This window comes from Aplysia californica, unplaced genomic scaffold (genome assembly GCF_000002075.1).
Source record: "Aplysia californica isolate F4 #8 unplaced genomic scaffold, AplCal3.0 scaffold00269, whole genome shotgun sequence".
Taxonomy (NCBI): Eukaryota; Metazoa; Mollusca; class Gastropoda; order Aplysiida; family Aplysiidae; genus Aplysia; species Aplysia californica.
The window spans coordinates 134,622-154,517 of record NW_004797539.1 but is presented as its reverse complement, the minus strand read 5'-3'; the positions used below and the strand labels follow the sequence as shown (position 1 = coordinate 154,517).

The 19,896-nt window shown below is 41.0% G+C and overlaps 2 protein-coding genes across 2 annotated transcripts in view; both read left to right on the top strand.

The window, feature by feature from the left end:
• LOC101860746 (endo-1,4-beta-xylanase 3) overlaps positions 1 to 7,652 on the top strand; it is a gene marked incomplete in the record, with an annotated part of 21,228 nt that extends 13,576 nt beyond the window's left edge. The window contains 6 exon segments of the mRNA XM_013084025.2: positions 1,383 to 1,615; positions 2,600 to 2,690; positions 3,749 to 3,877; positions 4,504 to 4,593; positions 4,986 to 5,165; positions 7,261 to 7,652. Coding sequence (XP_012939479.1) covers positions 1,383 to 1,615; positions 2,600 to 2,690; positions 3,749 to 3,877; positions 4,504 to 4,593; positions 4,986 to 5,165; positions 7,261 to 7,361 — 824 coding nt within the window.
• Positions 7,653 to 16,453: 8,801 nt separating this feature from the next.
• Positions 16,454 to 18,094, top strand: LOC118477881. Its single transcript, XM_035970443.1, has 2 exons — positions 16,454 to 16,853; positions 17,115 to 18,094. The coding sequence occupies exons 1-2, from the start codon at positions 16,615 to 16,617 to the stop codon at positions 17,287 to 17,289; spliced, it is 414 nt and encodes a 137-aa protein (XP_035826336.1). The 5' UTR covers positions 16,454 to 16,614; the 3' UTR covers positions 17,290 to 18,094.
• Positions 18,095 to 19,896: the final 1,802 nt, after the last annotated feature.

Sequence of the window (19,896 nt, the reverse complement as noted above, 5' to 3'; positions counted from 1 at the left end):
CAGAAGTTTTTAACGGTGTGTTTGCGAAGTGTTATATTTTGGACTCCAGGAACTGAAGATATTTCATATGATTAACCCTTTAGCGTAATTTATAATTTTACACATCCTACTCTTTACACTTGATTCGACAGTGTTACGCAATCGTTTTCGTCTCTTACAAAAGATCATCGCCGTGGAACGGAAGAGAGAAGTCCCTTGTGAGACACTTAGTTCTCAAACACTTAAACGTTGTTTCTGAAGTGAAGTGTAAAATAAAAGCACCTTTCGGGAAAAAGTTTTTGTTTATTTCAATGAATCCGTTACTTGGCGCAGTTCACACAGCAATAAGGCAAGCGACTAATTTCGCTGTAGCGTGCCAGAAAATGCAGGCTTTGTTATCACTATAAAATGAAGGGTTAATCATACGAAATATATATTGGGGGTCGCAACATCAATAACCTGAGATACGCAGATGATACAGCTCTACTTGCAAACTCAAAATTTATATCTTCCTAAAGTTGTGGAAATAGTGAAAGTGAACAGCAGCAAGGCATGCCTCGACATGGACGCCAAGAAAACAAAAACAATGGTCTTATCAAAATCTTCTGGGAAAACAACAGACATAACCATTGATGGGGAGAGAATCGAACAAGTACACCAATTCAAGTATCTAGGGGCAACAATCACCGGTGATGGAAGACGTGAAAAAGAAATAAACGTAAAAACTGTAGCTGCAAAAACAAGATTCATCCAAATGTACAGACTATTTAAATTCAGGCAACTAACTCTCACTTTAAGAAAGAAAATGCTGAAATGTTACATCTTTCCCATATTCATATCAGGCGCAGAGACCTGGACTTTGACAAGGAAAAAACCCAACAAATTAAATGCGTTTGAGATGTGGTGCTATCGTAGAATGGCCAGAATAAGCTGAAAAAAAGATAAAGTCGTGAGTCAGATTCTACACACAAAACAAAAAATGCTGAACAGCATAACATGTAGAAAAATACAATACAATGGCCACTGAAAACGAAACGAGATCATTGTCAAAGGGGTGCTTGAAGGAAAGGCGTGGGGCAGGAGAGACAGAGGAAGGCAAAGAATAACATGGAAGTGGAAGGACAACATAAGGACATGGACTGGCCTGAATATGTCGGAATGTGCAACGGCAGCTCACCACCGTGAAAGATGTGAGGTTATTATACGTCAACCTCTGAGTCAGAGATGACACCTCCCGGTATTCAGGTATCCAGGTATAAAATGATAGATGTTGTGTACTTTGTTCTGCCATCTTATGTCTCTTCTGAAATTGCATATGTCATCATCATGTTGAGCTTTTAAAGATATTTTAAATAGAAAGAATGCTTCTGTATCAATTTTTTAAAAACACACTTCCATCTTAGATGCGATTCAATTACCCAAGAAGATAGACCCGTTCTCCATGAAAGTCCAGATCAACCCACAGACCACACGGGCTAACCTGCGTACTCTGGGTCAGGCCAGCTCGACGTCACAGAACTCACAACTCACGTGCACCACGCGCAGGTCACCAACCTCTGCTGTCGGCGTCAGTAAAACTACTCAAGTCACGTGCCAGGGAGATGAGATCCTCACCGGCTGTTCTAGTTGGCTCAAGGTCAGAACACTTAAAGGAAGATTAAACGTTGCAGTATATTTTGTTCAATTTTAAAAAATCGCTATTGATATTTTGCAGTCAAAATCTGTAAAAGTATACTTTAGGCATCACCGAAGTATTTTTTTCTAGGACTACAGCAAAGACCGCTCAAAGGGTCATGTAACTCTGAGGGTCAACAACTGTACGGCTAACCAGTGTCTATTGATGGTCAGGGTCAACTTTTGGTGAATCTGTAATTATGGACACTAAACCTATCTAGAGGCTGTACCTGCCTTTCTTTGGCCATGTTTGACCCACAATGTTCCAGACCATGAACTTTCAGTCGTTGTATCTTATTGAAATTGCCTTCAGTGCATGAAGTAAGGCTGTGTAACGTTTCAGAATTTTCACCTGAAAAAAAAAGAGACACAAACATTACAAGCATTCTCAAAGAGCATGGTCACTAAGATTTTAATGCAGGGCGCCACAACTGTCGGTGGGAAAATACAGACTAAGCATTATCATACCAGAAAGTACAAATGAGGTCAAAAGAATCAACCTTGAATTTGTCAAAATGCATATTTTCCCACAAGCACAGGTCTATTACGTAAAAGCATTCATTTAGAAAGCAGTCATTTCCAGATCTTGGCCATATTTTATCCATTCCTAGTCTAATAAAATAAATACGCCATGCCTTCACCGTCGCATGTCTCTCATAAGTTTTGTTGATCCCATAAACTGAAGAGCACCTATCTCAAACTCCTTCCACAGCGCATCATAGATAGGTATCTCCAAGCAGCGACGTTGATGGGATTGGTCATTTGGGCCCTGGAAATGATTTGCTCTCCCATAATACTACCTTTTCCATATTCGTTGAATATTAGATTAAAGAAAAATGTAAAAAAACAGCAGGTCGCAACAGCAGTACATTATGATTGATGTCTTGCATATTATTCGACAATTTACACACAACTGCTCTTGAAACCCCCATGCCTCTGTCTCTAGGATAGCGACTGGCACCGTGATGGGGAAGAAATCCTTATGTCCGGTGGAAAGCAGGCGTGCCGAGCAATGAATGGATACGGATCTTCTGCAGGTTAGTCGTTCTCCATACGGTCAGGTTTTTCGCCTCCGCACGTGGAAGACCCTAGCTCCATTCCCGTGTGTAGAGGATTTTCATAAAGCATGTTGGTCTTTCTGTTGAGTTGTTGTTGTATCCCTCTCAGCCCGAGTCGAAGCACACCTCCCAAATGATTTAAACTCTGTCGATGGGGGAGGAAAAACATCTTTCTTTAAAAAATATCATTCTTCTCACTGAGTCACAGTCAGAGTTCCGTAAACATTCACAAGAAATATAGATGTACAACAATAGGGGCATGTAGGCTATACATCTTCCTTCATAATCTTTAACCTATGGTAAGTTTACAAATTGTTTGCCTTGTCGTATACTGAATTAGGTTTATAAATTATTTTGTACGTCAGTGCTAAAGAAATAATAAATATTGTTCTCACAAAATCAGACCCTTGTCTTTTCGGGTTTTTATCCACGCTAAATTCTGTTGTCTCAAAGAATCTTTAAGTCTCCAAGAGTACACGTGCAAGTTGTTTATCCACACATGGCAATTCATTCTTCACCTAAGATCCATAACCTTTGTTGTGTTGTGCCACGGGTACAAGATGTTTATCCACACGTCTGGAGTAATTGTCCATTTCAATTAAATTTTTCAGTCATTCTGTGTTGCTTTGTCTTTAAAAGTGCATTATGATTTTTAACACACCTCACAACCGTACCTATCAAGATACTTATCTACACGTTTAAAGTCATTCTTCAGCGCACTATCAAACACGTGTTGTGTTGTCTCTAGAGGCACAATATGTTTATACATATGGTTAGTCTTATTCCCCACGTCACTACCCTACACCTATTTTGTTGTCCCTTGAAGTACACGATTGTTTTATCAACGTGTGTTGTCCCTAGAGGTACAACATGCTTATCCACACTTCTAGAGTCACCTATCACGTCAACATGATCCCTGATATAGTCATTCCCTACACGTAACGGCAGAAGATGTTTTTCCATGTGTGTTGTACCTTGAAGTTCCAGACGTTTATCCACACGTCTCATACCATATCCATGTGGTGTTTGTCCCCTAGGGGTTGAGGCCGTGGCTCGATGCTGCAGTGCGCAGGGTCTGAAATGTGAGTACCGCACGGCAGGACCCTCTGGTACTGGGATGGACGACAAGGTGGAGGTGCCTTGTCAGGGGCAGGCATATGCTTTAGGTGAGTCAACTTTATCTATCTACTTTTCTCACAGAAAATGTGTATAGACTACATATTACATTTATAGATCAACATGATATTATGTCCCATATACACATTATTCCAGTAATTTTAAAATGTGACATCTCAATGAATGTAATGCTCACTCTCACATTGAGCATATTTTAGGTAATGGAAGTTTATCTATCTATCTATCTATCTATCTATCTATCTATCTATCTATCTATCTATCTATCTATCTATCTATCTATCTATCTATCTATCTATCTATCTGTCTGTCTGTCTGTCTGTCTGTCTGTCTGTCTGTCTGTCTGTCTGTCTGTCTGTCTGTCTGTCTGTCTGTCTGTCTGTCTGTCTGTCTGTCTGTCTGTCTGTCTGTCTGTCTGTCTGTCCGTTTTTCTGTCTGTCTGTCTGCATGTCTGTCTGCTGTGACTACAAAGTCTACAAAACTCTACATAAGGACCCGAATTCAAGAACACCCAGTCTGGGATCCGAACTCGGGCCATCTGCTCCGTAGTCCAGCGTGATACTAACTAAGTTAACTAAGCGTCCGGCTAAAGCAAAATCAATCGTGATTACCTTGGTGTTGCATGACCGACCGCGTGTTTTGTCTGTGTGTCCCCCAGGCTGCTCCACACTCGCCTACTCCCACAACTCTGATGGCTCTATATTCACCAACACCTCATGTATGGGACAAAACGACTACCCAAGGGACGGTGAGTCAGATGTTCTTACTTCTTTTTCTAGAGATGTATTCCTCTCAAGTCTTGCACGATTTCATGATAACTTTCTCAGCTTTCCTTCTGAATTCCCCTGTAGGAATATACAGTGTTCCAACCTGTAAGGCGCACACCTCTGTCATTCCCACACCTCGTCTCTGCTGTACTGAATTGCAACCAGGCGTCCTGAGGAACGTAGATAATTATTAATTTTGCTTTGACATTCAAATCTTCTCATCAAAGAAATTGTCATGAAATTATACTACTCCACGACCTATCAATACTACCATCCATACTTTACAATAATTCAAACAGTCAAATACCTTTTCTGTTCTGTAATTATACATGAATCTCCCCCCGCCCCCCACTTGTAAAATAATTCCCATTAGGTGTGTACTCCTACGCGGCGTGCTGCCAGAGTCCCAACCTCCAATGTCGCACAGTGACTTCCGGGACGAGTGGCAAGAAACAGTCGGATCAGGTTGGGGTCACGTGTCCTAAAGGTTACGTCATGACGGGATGTAACGTCTTCTCACAGTATGGGAAAACTGGGGGCGCCTTTATCAACCGTGAGTTCTGTCTCTTTTAATATATTTTATCTGCACAAATACATGAACTTAATATAAACACACACACACACACACACACACACACACACACACACACACACACACACATACACACACACACACACACACACACACACACACATACACATGAAGGGGTTCTCGTGTTCTAGAGGTTAAGGTGTTCGCCTCTCATTCAATTGGTCCGGGTTCGAATCCGAATAGCGAGGGAGCATTTTCTTCTCTAAAGTTTTGTCCTTTCATAACCTTCCCTACTCTCTAGCAATGTTCTGTCGTCTGCGTTTGTATCCATCTTCTGCACCACATTTGACCTCTCCCCTGGGCTCCTGACTCTTTCTGAAGCCTTTCTACTACTACTCCTTGGCTCCTTCGTACTGCTGACTTTCAGCCACACCCTTGATCTTACGGTAGAAAAGACCTACACCTAGCCTTCTCGGATAAGGATGTAAAATCTTGGAGGCCCCGTGTGCAAGCTGCGCACGTTTAAGATCCCTGGGTGGTCCAAAATCAATAAGAATAGGCTTCGGCCGCCACTCGGGCAAAATTCAAATTTTCTTACGAACTGAAAATGTTTATATGAGTCCGGCGCGCTCAAATGACCTCTTGCAGTTGCAACAGCCGTAAAACACTTTCAAAGGACCCTCCCCCCCCCAACAACAAACAAACAACCCCCTTCAACCTAACAAAACACAACAATCCAACAGACACATTCGTATATTTTGCTCACATGCACACACGCAGAAACACAAAAACACCTACCCACGCACACATAAACACACACACACACACACACACACACACACACACACACACACACACACACACTCTCTCTCTCTCTCTCACGTTCTCTCTCTCTCTCTCTCTCTCTCACACATATGCAGAGAAAGAGCGAGAGAGAAAGAGAAAGAGACAGAGCGAGAGTGAGAGTGAGAAAGAGAGAGCGAACGAACGAGAGAGAGAGAGAGAGAGAGAAAATGAGAAAGAGAGAGAGAGAGGGAGAGAGAGAGAGAGTGAGAGAGAGAGAGAGAGAGAGAGAGAGAGAGAGAGAGAGAGAGAGAGAGAGAGAGAGGGAGAGAGAGAGGTTGGGATACATAGATTGGGGTATGCTTGAGCACACCTAGCAGCAATTTTAACAAATGTCTGGAACCCCCCCCCAAAAAAAAGCAGCCCTCCCAAACAAACAAACAAACAAACAAACAAACAAAACAAACAAACAAACAAACAAACCATCAAACAAACAAACAAACAAAACACTCACATGCATGCATACTCACGAACACACAATGTATACACATATGCACGCATAAAGGCACACAATACTCACAAAAAGACAATAGGAATAAAATCTAATCAGGGTCGGTAATAGAAAGCACTTGTGTAAGTGTTAGACTATCTGGTGTAAAGTTTGGGGAGATACCTCTCAGTCTTAGGCCGCCATGACGTTGTTATTAACAAGCTTGGTCGACCTTTTTACACGTTAGCAGTCGGAACGCTTGTTCTGATCCTGCTAGGAATATTTCAAATTTGCTCGTTGTTTTGACGGAAGACCAAGTGTTCAAACTTGAAAATGATTGGTACTAGTTCTGGCCATTGTCATTGTGTCACTGCATAACACAATACGTTTTTTAAAATAAGAAATTAACACAGATATTCAATAGTACCGAGCCAAGTGGACGGAGAGCCTCTCTTGTCCCAAAATACTGTCCACCCACACCCCCCCCCAAAAAAAAATAAAAAATAAAAATAAAATAAAAGTTCAGAACGTCCCGTTGCAAATTCCAACGGAGACCATCTGCACCGTCGCCCAGGATGATACCAGCTCAATAAGTTCGTTTTTTTCAAAACGTGCACCCCATCTAAAACCCTCCACCAAAAAAACAAAAACAAAAAGCAAATCAATACCCCCCCCACAAAAAAAACACACCCCAACCCAAAACCAAACCAAACCCAAACCAAACAACAACAAAAGACCCCCCCCCCCCTCGGAAATCAAATCAGGCAAACAACAGTCCGAGTAAATCTAGTCTTCGATACTTTGACATAAATCCTTGCTGACATTCACACCCTCTCTCTACAGCCAACGTTGCGGGCACAGATACATGTGTTGCTGTGAATGGAGCCGAGAAGTTTGGACCCGAGACGGGGGTCCAGGCGCAGGCCACCTGCTGTCGGACCTAGACTGAGAAGTACCACTCTGGGCTGTCACTGTGGACTGCTGGAAACGCCACTGCAAGGAATCCCCTTTTCATATCTTACCGTGACTGTTTACAGAAGCTGGGGTACATTCTTTTGTTCGTTTCTAGGCCTGCAAATAAAGAATTTGATTTAGATTATAAAATATTCATGTTGAGTTAGTGCCTCAAAGTCGAAATGATTGAACTGTGTGCCTGGAGGGACTATTTTCGATGAATTGCATTATCTGTACATTCTGCTATCGCAATACAGAGTTATTCCTTTTCTCATTTCAAAGCAAAGCTGTGTCAATGTTTGTGTCAATCTATAGAGAAATAGCCCGCTCATGCTGCGTTTTCTCTCAGATGTTAATCCAACAAACATGTACCAAGGATGACACATCATCCTGATAGTTCCAGGGGTTGGAGAAACTCTGAGACTTCCTCAGACAACCAAGAATGCTGCGTTGTTATAGATTTGAACCAAGGTAATCCAGAATGCGTTGAAAATGCTCTTAGAGAAAGAGGGGGAGGGGCACATTGGTTGAAATGATACATTTACATAATAGACCCGTGCAAATACGTGGACATCGAATAGTTCAACACAAAGGGGAAAGAAGCAGCACATGGACGCAAGCATGGTTATTCAGGGCCGGGGAAGGTTATGACGACGGATAGAATCAGAAGAGAAATAGAAAAGAAGTTGGACTTTCTAGTGACACCTTTCAACCACTCTCATCAAAGGCAGTGTCAAGAAAACAGTGAAGCTTAAAAAAGAGCATGTTGAAGCATTCCAGTCCGTCTGTCAAGTGTATGGGTATACCCTTGTGATACAGTAAATTCACTGAAAAATCGGGACCTCTGATCTAGCGTCTTGCTTCTATACGACAGATCCCAAAGGATTATGCCGCTTAAGAATCGAACCAGGGTCACCCACCGTGCAATTCAGCATATTATAACATACTGCCCCTGGTAAATTGTAAGGGGGGGGGGGGCTCTTGTGGCCTAGAGTTTAAGGTGTTCGCCTCTCATTCAAAAGTCCAAGGTTCGGACCCGAGTAGCGACGGACAATTTTCTTCTCTAAAATTGTCTCCTTTCACCTTCTTTCCTTCTCTCTTGGAATATTCCGTCGCCTGCTTTCGTCTCCACTTTCTACCCCCACTCCCTCACCTCCTTTGCCCCCTACACTGGGCTCCTGAATCTTCCTGCAGCCTTTCTACTGCTACTCCTTAGCTCCTTCTTATTGCTGTCTTTCAGTTACTCCCCTCGTATGACCTTATGCAGTTGCGAGCGCCGTAAAACCCCTACTAAAACTAAAGTCATACCCCTGATCTTCTGGTACGAAAGATCTACACCTAGCCTTCTCGGATAAGGACGAAAAATCTCGGAGGTTCCGTATGCAAATTGCGCACATTAAAGATCCCTAGCTGGTCCAACATCGATAAGAGTTGGCTTCGGCCGCCACCAGTCCAAAATTCAAAATTTTCTACCAATTGAAAATGTTTGGTGTGTTCCGCGCGCTCATATGACCTTATGCAGTTGCAAGCGCCGTAAAACACTTACCAAAAAAAGTTAATTGTAATTCTGATCACTCATTCTTAAAAGAAGTTAGAAATGTCTTCACGTATGATGTCACGGCGGCCCAAATTTGGTCCCACTGAGAGCGGAGACGCTGGATGTGTGTTGCAGGTCTAGTCTATTTATGTATAAGAAAAGACGCACGCCTTGCTCTGCTGGGATGTGGGGCGTGGCAGAACAGAGGTGGGAAGAGAATAGGCGGGAAGAGGAATTTTGACCTCTTTGCAAACTCAAACAATAGCGACAGTTTTTCAGTATTGGATTATAATACTCGTATTTATCAGCCTAAAAAGTCGATTTTGGTATCCAAAACCGATTTTTCGATTTTGGACTATTTTAGTAGAGCAACATCTGCTTTATCGATTGAAAATATTTTCAAGTGTCCAAAACATCTATAAAGTGCTCACATATGCCATGTATTTTAACATTGTGTGGTAATAGAATGGTATGAATTCGTGTTTTTTAAAGTTTTCTAAAAACTATGATTTTCTTAGGGGGGTGGGTCACCTTGGCAGAGATATTTCTAAAAGTACTCGTCGCAGCTGAATCCAACTTTGCATGACTGTTTCTAGATAATATGTTTGCAACGTACTAAATGATTATTGTGATAGTGTAATAAGTCTTCCGTCAGTGTTAAAAAGATTGGCAGTATAACTCTGATTTGTGATCATTTTTTTGTCCAAGTATCGTATATGACACTAAAAGGGCAGTTACAAGAAAAGTATGAGACTTAGGAAAGTAAATCTTTAGTACGTTGCAGGCTGTATATACACAAACTCTGTGTGACAACATCAAGGCTGTATCAATTCAATCTTTTTCAGAATCCCTGCCAACAATTTGCGCGAATTTTGGTCTGTCGAACCCTTTGCATCTTAAAAATTCAAAAAATTAACAGTGAAATCATATAGGGATAGTGTGTTTCTGTTTCTTGACCCATACTGGTTATTGGGAATCCCAGTATACTTAATTTAGAGCCCAAACAAAAAATTTCATTTCAGCTGTACCTAGTTCACCTTAAGTAACCTGAGTGCTTGTCTCTCGGTAAGCCTGTTTTAGAAGACTAAACAGACAAAATGTCAGTTGCACCCTGCCCCCTCCTCCATCTCCAGCGAAGAACTTGACAATCCCACCCTTCCTCCAAATAACAACACAAAACATACACGAACAAAACGAAACAATTTGCCAATCCCAAAAGAAAGGTAGAAGGGAAGAAAATAGGTTTTGATTCGTTTGTATTTTAGCTGCAACTGGAGGGAAAAGCTGAGGAAAAATTTCTTTGTGATACAAACTTCAAGTACTGCTGAACAAAATTCATCATCTGTTTCATACACAGAAAAATAAACGAAAACAGCAAACAAACAAGAGACCATTGCTTCCATATTCAAGCAACAACAAAGACGAAAACTGGAAACAACATGTGGCCATTTAATTTGATGCTGTTAGAAAAATTTGCAGCGTTACATAATGATACTCAAAGGGAGCCAGGCTTTTGCCAATATGGAAAAGTTTTACTTTCGTGTAAGATCGTCATTTGATTTTTCGATCCCTGTAATATTTAAACAGTATTTAATATTTTTCTTATATAATTAAAGACCTTACATTGTTATTTTTCTTATTCTTAGAGCCAGTACTCTACATTATGCCTTGCTTTGGATTCGAAACATTTTTGACGCGTCGTTCGTGGTGGCCAAACGTAAGGACCCGCCAAACCATAAATGCTTAAAACCGAACATACTTTAGACTTTTCATTAAAAATGTCTTCTAGATATGATAGGGGGTGTCCAATAGACAACATTTGTTCAGTTTACATATCTTGAAAGGTGAAAATGGGCTCTACCACTAAACCAAATGTCACTGAGGGAATGTTCACGCTTTTCAAGACGACCGAGAAACTTTAAACGCATTGCCCCTGTGATCCATGTCAATCTCACGAACATGAAAATGATACTGACACAGATGAAGATTTGAATTTTAATTGAGAAAGTGGACCACTGAAGAGTAGGAAGGTTCTAGCCGCCGACATCGCCATCTGAAGCAAAGAGCGAACTTCCTGCGGACACTTTTTTGGCTGAGTGGCCCATCTTGTTATTTACTATCTTTGGCTTAACTTAACTATGATCTCAGCAGCCACAGAAAACTATATCTGCAAACTTCTGTTGACATATCAGACTGCTGTAGTTTACAATAATATATTGCAATCGACTTTTTGTGGCAGGCCTAATGCGAACTGGTGCGTCATGCCACACAAATGGGGACAAGGTAAATAAAGGTTATTTCCTTTTGTGCCATACTGAGCAAAACTATTCTGTGGAACTATCTAACATGAATATCAGACAAATTCCTTTCGGCTGCCAAATATTGTGTTCAAATTTGAAACACAAAGCGCCACTGTGGAGGAAAATATTTACGAAAAAACCTGCGGAGTTCGGTTTTTTTATCACTCTGTACATCCACAAGTGACCAAATCATAATATATATACGATGCTATTTTGCTCTGTATCTATTTCCACTCCGCTCTCTTTTCAAATCTTGTGTATTAAAAAGTCCAGGCGAACTATAAGTAATGAAGCGTGTTTTCCAGGATTGTAAACTTCGCCTTGTAATCAGTTCGGAGGTCTCCAAAGTGAGCTTTTCCAAAAAGAGTGGAATATATAGCCAACATGTTTCACTCTTGAACTACTACCGGTCTTTCTCGATATGAAAACCAGCAAGCTGTAAAATCGCATACCTTCTCTTCCTTTTGCCTTTTAAAAAATCGTCTAGGTAGCATAGTTTTGAAATGTTTAAGAAAATAGAATTATCAACAAAATTCAAGATAGCCCCCGTTTCCATGGTAACCGATGAATTTATGAATTATTTGAAGGTGTAGGTTTTCATTCCTCGACATACGTATCAACATATACCAGTACTAGCTCCAAACTTTCAGTCGCTGGGATTAAGTGGTAACGAACTTGACTAAAACTTGAAAGCTAGAGGTTTGAAACCGATTTCAATTATCTTTTGGTATGCCCAGAGAGGGTTTATAGTAATACTGTAAACTTTCTGGTATGTCCTCACAAGAAAATGAGTAATCGGTAAACTGAGGGAGACTTGTAAGCGCTCTTTTCGACCCACTCCCTCCTCTGGGGATCAAAGCTTTATGCATGTTAGGGCCAAAAATTCACCAACGTCACAAACAGAAAGCTCAAGAGATTTTACCACACAATCCGAGCCCAGAGCAACCTCGCCTGTCTTTAATACAATTTGAGAAAAATGTGAAACTGTGAACTCGCCTTTCAGACAGATTAGAGGTTTCCACCAACATTAGCACTCACTGAAATCACGTAGACATCCAACCTATTGCTGAATTCCGCATTGAATGATTATGTTCCGTAACTTCCAACACGTAAACAAACTATTTAGTTGTTTGTCTATTCTGTCTTTTTTTTCTTTGTTCCCTTTGTTCTGACACAACCCACAGTCCCAGCCAACTACGATATTGATATCAATTGAAAAAAAGCGGTTAACATACAAACAAACAATCAAAAGCAAAACTAGCCAAACAAAACAAAACCAACCAAACCAAACCAAAGAACTCATGTTATTTGTTGACCTGCTAAAATAATCGAGAAAATATCTCATAAATTAATTGCTATTCCCACTTTGGGCAAAACATAATTTATAACTTTTAAATGTGCTGTGGGAATAATGATCTCCAGTTTAAAAAAAACCCTGTAATTGCAACTAAAGATGTGAAGCAGAGGTGACAATACTAGAAATGTATTATCAATTTGTTTTCAAATTTGGCTGTCTTTTCTAGCTTTTTTTTTGCAGACAGGGGTCGATATAATCATGCCATGACCTGATTATAGGGTGGTAAAAGGTTGAGGAAAAAAAGCAAGCGCTTACAGTAGTCATGAGGTTATTAGGAATTAGCCTCCCCCCCCCCTCTCCTTTATGAGGTAGACTCTACCAGTTTAATTGTTATCTTACATAATCCGTGCTTGTCACTGCCAATGAGAGTGGCCCGAAAGGAGGGATGAACAGGGTATTTGTGTGGAAATGAAACAGTTTCGAATGTTGTGCACGTTGCCCATTGGTGATTTCCTGAACATTTATTACTGTACTTTTATTTATGAAGTCGTTTTCTATCACGGTCCACGTTTTAATTTGACTGCGACGATGTTCCCAAATTAAAGAAGGGAAGCAGTGTTTATGATTGATTATGTGGATGCTTTGCAACTACTGTGTTCTTCTTTAAACTTTATTCTAGGTAGGAACGAGTTTGTTCTGGTCATTTTCTATTCAAGGTCTCGGTCTCCCTTACGGGTCTGTGGGTATTAGTTTTGAGTCTCTGTTTTGATTTTGTTTTCCTTTTTGATTTTTCTAAGGCGAGATAGAGGCACCTCCAGGTATGGGGAGGGGGCCACTTCGACTGTCTGACCTTGATGTGTCCTCTCCCATTCCCTTTGCGTGAACCCCCCAACACCCCCACCCTCTCGCATGCACACAAAAGTGCTTTCTCAAGGACGATAACTCGGCTATTTTTCGACCTTTGTAGCTTCTGACAGACTTTGCCTTATGCCACTAATAGAAAGTGAATAAAGAGGACACAGGATGCTGTTATAGGACACATGACGCTAGACAGGAATTCTAGGACACTGTTACGCCGGTCTGTGTGCGGTGTCGAAGTAGCTTTATAATAAAGTGTTGTCATCGTTAACTCGTAAATGTCTACTTTCGTTGCTCTTCATCCTAGATTATATACTACAGAATAGGGCTAGGAGTCGTCGAGTGAAGATGACTGCTCCCTTCGTTTTGTTTCTATTTTTGCGATGGACACAAAAAACAACAGTCTGTACTAAAATAAGAACGGGCGGTAGGATTTTGCCCATTTGGGAAAAAATCGTGGCGGGGAGGAATGGGTATCCAAACTGGAGAACGCCACTTAAAGGTTGTATGCATTTAAGTCGAGCCCCATTGGTTTCAATGTTCTGATTGGTGCATTTTAAAAGGTCAGAATTTTCTGTCACTCTTTTTAACCCCAGCACATATGTAGGTTGCAAAAATACTTCTGCCCTCCGACTCCACGTGCGCTAACTTAAAGATAACCGACATACTCAACGTTCTGAAGTTTCGTCCCTTTTAAAAGGTAAAAACGTCGAGAGTTTAAGATAGCCCGTTGAATAGGAAATGACAGAGAATTCAGTTTCAATGGACTGCAAAAGAAAAACTATTCTGAAAATAAAGAGTACAGACCAAAAGCATGGAAGCTTTTGAAATACACAAGGCTGATATTTACTTCATGCCGTCACCCTCCTCTTCGTCCTTTGAGAAATATTGTCAAGGAGCATCCACATGCAAACGTATGCATAAATACTTATGACACCCCCCAATATACACTCATACACACACATACACAAACACCCACGCGCGCACGTAAGAATATTCAAACACATACACACATACATTAACATTTGGACTGTCACCTGATGTTTTCGATGTTAAATGTATGTAGATTTGAATGCATAATAAAAGTTCTTCACTTTTTGCAGTATTTACACACACACACACACACACACACACACACACACACACACACACACACACACACACACATACACACACGCACACACACAAACACACACTTATACACACACATACACACATACACACATACACACATACACACATACAAGCGTGTACGCTAGAACATTCACAACCAAACACATACGTGATCACTTATAACACTCACACACAATCAATTACACTACGGTAAGACCACTTGCACAAAAATGCACTTGCATGAACACTTGCACAACCCATACATGTACGGCGGAGAGGTTGGGGGAGGGGGGGCCCTCAGTGGTTAAGAGGTTACGGTGTTCGCCCTCCATTTAATAAGTCCCGGGTTCGAATCCGGATAGCGACGGAAATTTTCTTCTCAAAATATTGTATTTCACCCGATTTCCAACTCTCTAACAACGTCTCCACTTTCTTCCCCCACCTTCTCACCTCATTTAATTTGTCCCCACCTCTGGGCACCTGACTCTTTCTGCAGACTTTCTTCTGCTACTCCTTAGCTCCTTCTCCCCCCCGCTCCTCCCCCCCCCGCTCCTCCCCCCCAAAAAAAATAAAAATAAAACCCCAAACAATTATTCCCCCCCCCCCAACAACAACAAAAGACATACGTACACATTTTGTTCACATGCACACACACACAAACATAAACACACACACACACACACACACACACACACACACACACACACACACACACACACCCACACGCACGCGCGCGCGGGCGCGCAGAGAAAGAGAGAGAGAACGAGAAAGTGACAGAGAGAGAGCGAGTGCGAGAGATAGAGAGAAAGAGAGAGAGAGAGAGAGAGAGAGAGAGAGAGAGAGAGAGAGAGAGAGAGAGAGAGAGAGAGAGAGAGAGAGAGAGATGCTGGGATAAATAGATTAGGTATGCTTGTGCGCACACATAGCAGTATTTTAACAAATGACCAGAAACCACCATTTTCAGTGTCTTTTTCCCCGCAACTCAGGGTGAACATCAGTACGACACTTAGACCCGTGACCTAAGACACATTTGTAAAAGTAAACAAGTACTTGTGTAACTGTAAGTAATAGAACTTTACTTGCGTTAATTAAGCTCGTTCTCTTTTTGAATGTAGATTTGTATTAATAAATTAAGTGGAAATAAATAGATGGGCAGTATGCTTTGGCATGCGTGTGTGGGAAAAGAGAAAATAAGATAGATTGTAAAGTACACAGAGCTTGCTGTTGAGAGTGAACTTCCCCTAAACAAAATAGGATATACGTTTTCATTATTATTTCCCTGCATTTGTGCATATTATTGTTTTATTATATTTTTACTGTCCGTAAGATTTTCTTTTCGTATGATCTGCATTATAAACACTTTTTACACAGCGGCGAATTCCTTTGATCTTGTCGGATAATCATAAGATTCCTAACCTGAATATTTGATTTTGCAGCAACGAAGGGATATGGCCATCGAAACTTTTAAAACACATAATGTTTTGCTGGTTCGAGAATACTGATTGTGCGTTCAGGGATGTGAAAATTAAGGTGAACGAAAGAGTGAAATTGTCGTTGTTGAAACGCGGTGATCTCAGTAGTGTAAACCATTCTAAACAGTGTACAAACAGGTTCTAAGGACAAACATAATTCCTCAAGGTCAATAGCATTTGGAACTCATGTACACATTGGTAGTGCATTTAGCCAAGAGGTAAGTAAGACGTGGGTTGCAAACATGGGCACTTGAAAGCGAACAGACAGCAGTGCGTAAGCGGTATTTTGTGAACGACTGACCCAAGTCTTTTGACATTGAGGGCATTCAACCGATATCAATATCACAAAGAGGCTTGGTGTGAAACATGGTCGTCTTGTAATCTTCAGCAGGTCACACATGTCTGTAGCTCCAGACGTGCTAGATTGTAAAACTTTCGCCTTTTTATTTTGTACCATGCCCTATGTGGGAGCATTCGTTATTTTTCTTTCTTGCGCGTCTTTTTCTTGTGTTGTCTTTGCAAAGCCATGTAGAATTCTAGGAGTTTCTGTTTTGCTGTTGCAATAAGATAAATATAAGGAGAGGTATATGTAATGAACTCCACTCAACAAACACATTCGTCTTTGGGGCACCTGGTCGTCTCTTCTTTGTCGTTAAACCCCACAACATGGGAGCAACGAAAGAGGGACTATTGCGCAGGAAAATCCAAATCGTGAACTTACCAGTCTTCACTGCTATTTTTGTTTTGGTTCTTTGTAATGGCGTAGTAACAAGAGCGGCCGTGGAACTGATGAAGAACCCCGGGTTCGAGAATGGAGTTACGTCATGGTCCCATGACGGGTTCAGCATGGTCACCACAACAGAGCAGGTTCATGAAGGACGAGTGGCCGTCAAATGTACCGGCAGGTCAGTCTTTTATGTCAACTGTTGCTTGTTTTTTCTGCTATTCTTTCTTAGGATTTTGGTTTAGTTCCATTTGTTATAGAGTGTAAAAGAATGATAGTGTTATACTGTTTAACTACTTGGTTATGCTTGCTTGCTCGACGTCTTGGATGCATTGTCTAAATTATCATTCATTAAGTTCCATAAATATTCTAAACTCTCTAATTCTGTTTTGCACTATTTCCCCACCCCTTTCTCCCTCCTTCCATTTACATTCCTTTACAGAACTCAATCTTGGATGGGTCCTGCACAGGACATTCAGATCTCCAGAGGCAAACATTACGTGTTCAAGTCTTACATTAAGCTCATCAATGACCTTCCTGGGAGAATGTTCCAGAAAGCCGGTGTGAAAATCAGCTTTACTTTGAAAGACGGTGTGTTTTTCATGTCAACTGTTTGAATGTGTTTTTCAAAGACTTCCACCGAAAATGAGACTTAATTATCATTAATTGAAATGCATCCAAATATGTAAGCATAGGTCTAATTCGTCTTTGTTCTGTGCATATACGATCATTAGCACAAAGCAACGTTATACAAACCATTCGGCCTAACGTTTTCTCACATAGAGCATTGTGGTTATATACAATCTTTGTTTGGACTCACAAAGACAAGTATGAAGTTGTTCCTAGCCGTCTTTTGAATTCTACGTTTTGAGTACAGACCTAATCTTAAGTTATATGTATTCAAATCCTATCTAAACTCATTAGTATTAGGCAGAAATCATGCTTTCTGATACTAATCTCTTCCAGGTTCCAAGAATTACTTCCCTATTTGCTCCCGACCTTACCTGACAACTGCTGACGGATGGACCATGCTGGGTGGTGACTTCATACCTCCCAACTTTGGTATGAAGACCTCCTCCCTGCCCTTCTCACGCGCACACATTCCCAACACAAACACACAATCACGTATCATACACACACACACAAACAAACACAAAGACCGACATACATGGATACCTGGATGTGTCATCTCTGACTCAGAAGTTGACGTGTACTGACTCTCCATCTTTCACGCACGCGAGCTGCCATTGCACATTCTGCTGTACCCAGGCCAATTCATGTTCTTATGTTGTTCATCCATGGTATTCTTTGTCTTAATCTGGCTCTCCTGCCCCACACCCTTCCTTCAAACACTTCTTTCTCAATGGTCTCGTGTCGTTTTAAGTAGCCAAAGTATATTATTTTTCTACATTTAATTTTTATTCTATTGAGCAGGGTTTGTCTTGTGTGTAGAATCTGCCACACTTCATTGTTTGTCTTTTTTGTTTCCCAACTTATTCTGGTCATTCTACGGTAGCACCACATCTCAAACGCATTTATTTTGCTTTCTTCTTTCCTTCTCAAAAGTCCAGGTCTCTGTGCCATATAGGAATATGGGGAAGATGTAGCATTCCAACATTTTCTTTTTTAAAGTTAGAGAAAATTGCCTGAATTTAAATAGTTTGTACATTTGGCTGAATCTTGTTTTTGCAGTTGCTGTTCTTATGTCTATTTCTTTTTCACTTCTTCCATCACCTGGGATTGCTGCCCTGGAAGCTTGAATTTGTGCACTTGTTTGATTTTCTTCCCATCTATAGTTATGTCTGTTGTTTTTCCAGAAGATTTTGAAAAGACCATTGTTTTGGAGTTTTTTGGCGTTCAAGTCGAGGCATGCCCTGCTGCTGTTCACTTTAAAAAAATCACTACTTTCACAACTTTAGAAAGATTTTTGTCAATGTTTGCAAGCAGAACTGTATCATCTGCGTATCTCAGATTATTGATGTTGTGCGCCCCCAATAGTGACTCCTGCAGGTTATGAGATTTTCTAAAAATAAACTCTGTATAGTTGTTAAAAAGATAGGGAGAGAGGACATAAGCCTATCTCCTCTACGGATTTCAGTATATTTTGAACGTTCATTACACACTGCAATTGCTGCCTTTTGTAGCCAGTAGAAAGACATACATACGCGCACGCAAGCACACAAACCTACGCGAAACCCAAGCACACAAAACGGGGTATTGGGATGGACCCTGGAGAAACGCAACTAGGACTGTTTCATTCTGGTACCTTAAGTTTGGATATTACTTTCCCTCCAAAAGTCGGTCGTTTTTTGTTGTTAAAAAATCAAAAGGGGTGCGGGGGGGGGGGGGGGGGGAGGCAGGGATTGGCAGTGGTGTCTCTATGTATCGTGCTTTGAGAATAATTTGTTTCTAATTGATCTTTCACCTTGTTTCTTCACCAAAATGTGAAAATGTCTTTAAAAAAGGTAAAAATAATTTGTTTTTGCATTATTTTACCTTTAGAGGGTGCTTTGGTCATAAGAGAACTTATTGATTTCCGTGATTTACGAACAGATCTTAAACGTGATATAACTATCTCTGTACAGAATGGACTCGAGCATCTCTGTACTTGGAAGGCCTTTTACCAGGAACAGATTACTACTTCGACGACGCCTCTCTCACTGAACTGCCCTCTAACCCGAACTGGGAGCGGGAAGCAAATGAAAGAATTGAGAATTTCAGGAAAAGCAATTTGCATGTGAAGTGAGTTTGGCAGTTTTAAACAGAAGTCTACTTGCTCCTTTAAGGCCAATACCAACATTTTCTGTTGCTTTTATATTGATGATTGAAAACATTGCTTTCGACATCCCGATTGAGTTGATGAAGGTACAATTATCGTTGGTGTCTCTTGTTCCCTCTCTTGTTTGGCGTCAGCTGATTTGTTTTTGATTCCGTAGCATGTTTCTTAGCAGCATTTCTAATTTGTGAAACCTCATACGATTTGCTACCCTCTGTGATTGCTCCTCTGCTGGACATTATCCATAGGTGTAATCATGTCTTTCCTCTTTGTCCTCAGCGTGAGTCTCTCCTCTGGTTTTCGACCCGAGGACGTGACGGTGGAGGTGAGCTCATTTTGTTACTACAGATATTACACTGCTCTTGGGTTCTCGTAAATCCTCATATCGTTTGTGTTTGTTGGTTTTGAATGTAATGGAACGGGAGGAAGAGCAGGAGGGGGGGGGGGG

What these genes read in the sequence shown, in the direction of transcription:
- LOC118477881 (XM_035970443.1), top strand. Translation starts at nt 16,615, where the DNA reads ATGGGAGCAACGAAAGAGGGACTATTGCGCAGGAAAATCCAAATCGTG. An exon ending in GCCGTCAAATGTACCGGCAG is followed by an intron (nt 16,854 to 17,114) that starts GTCAGTCTTTTA and finishes ATTCCTTTACAG; the next exon opens with AACTCAATCTTGGATGGGTC.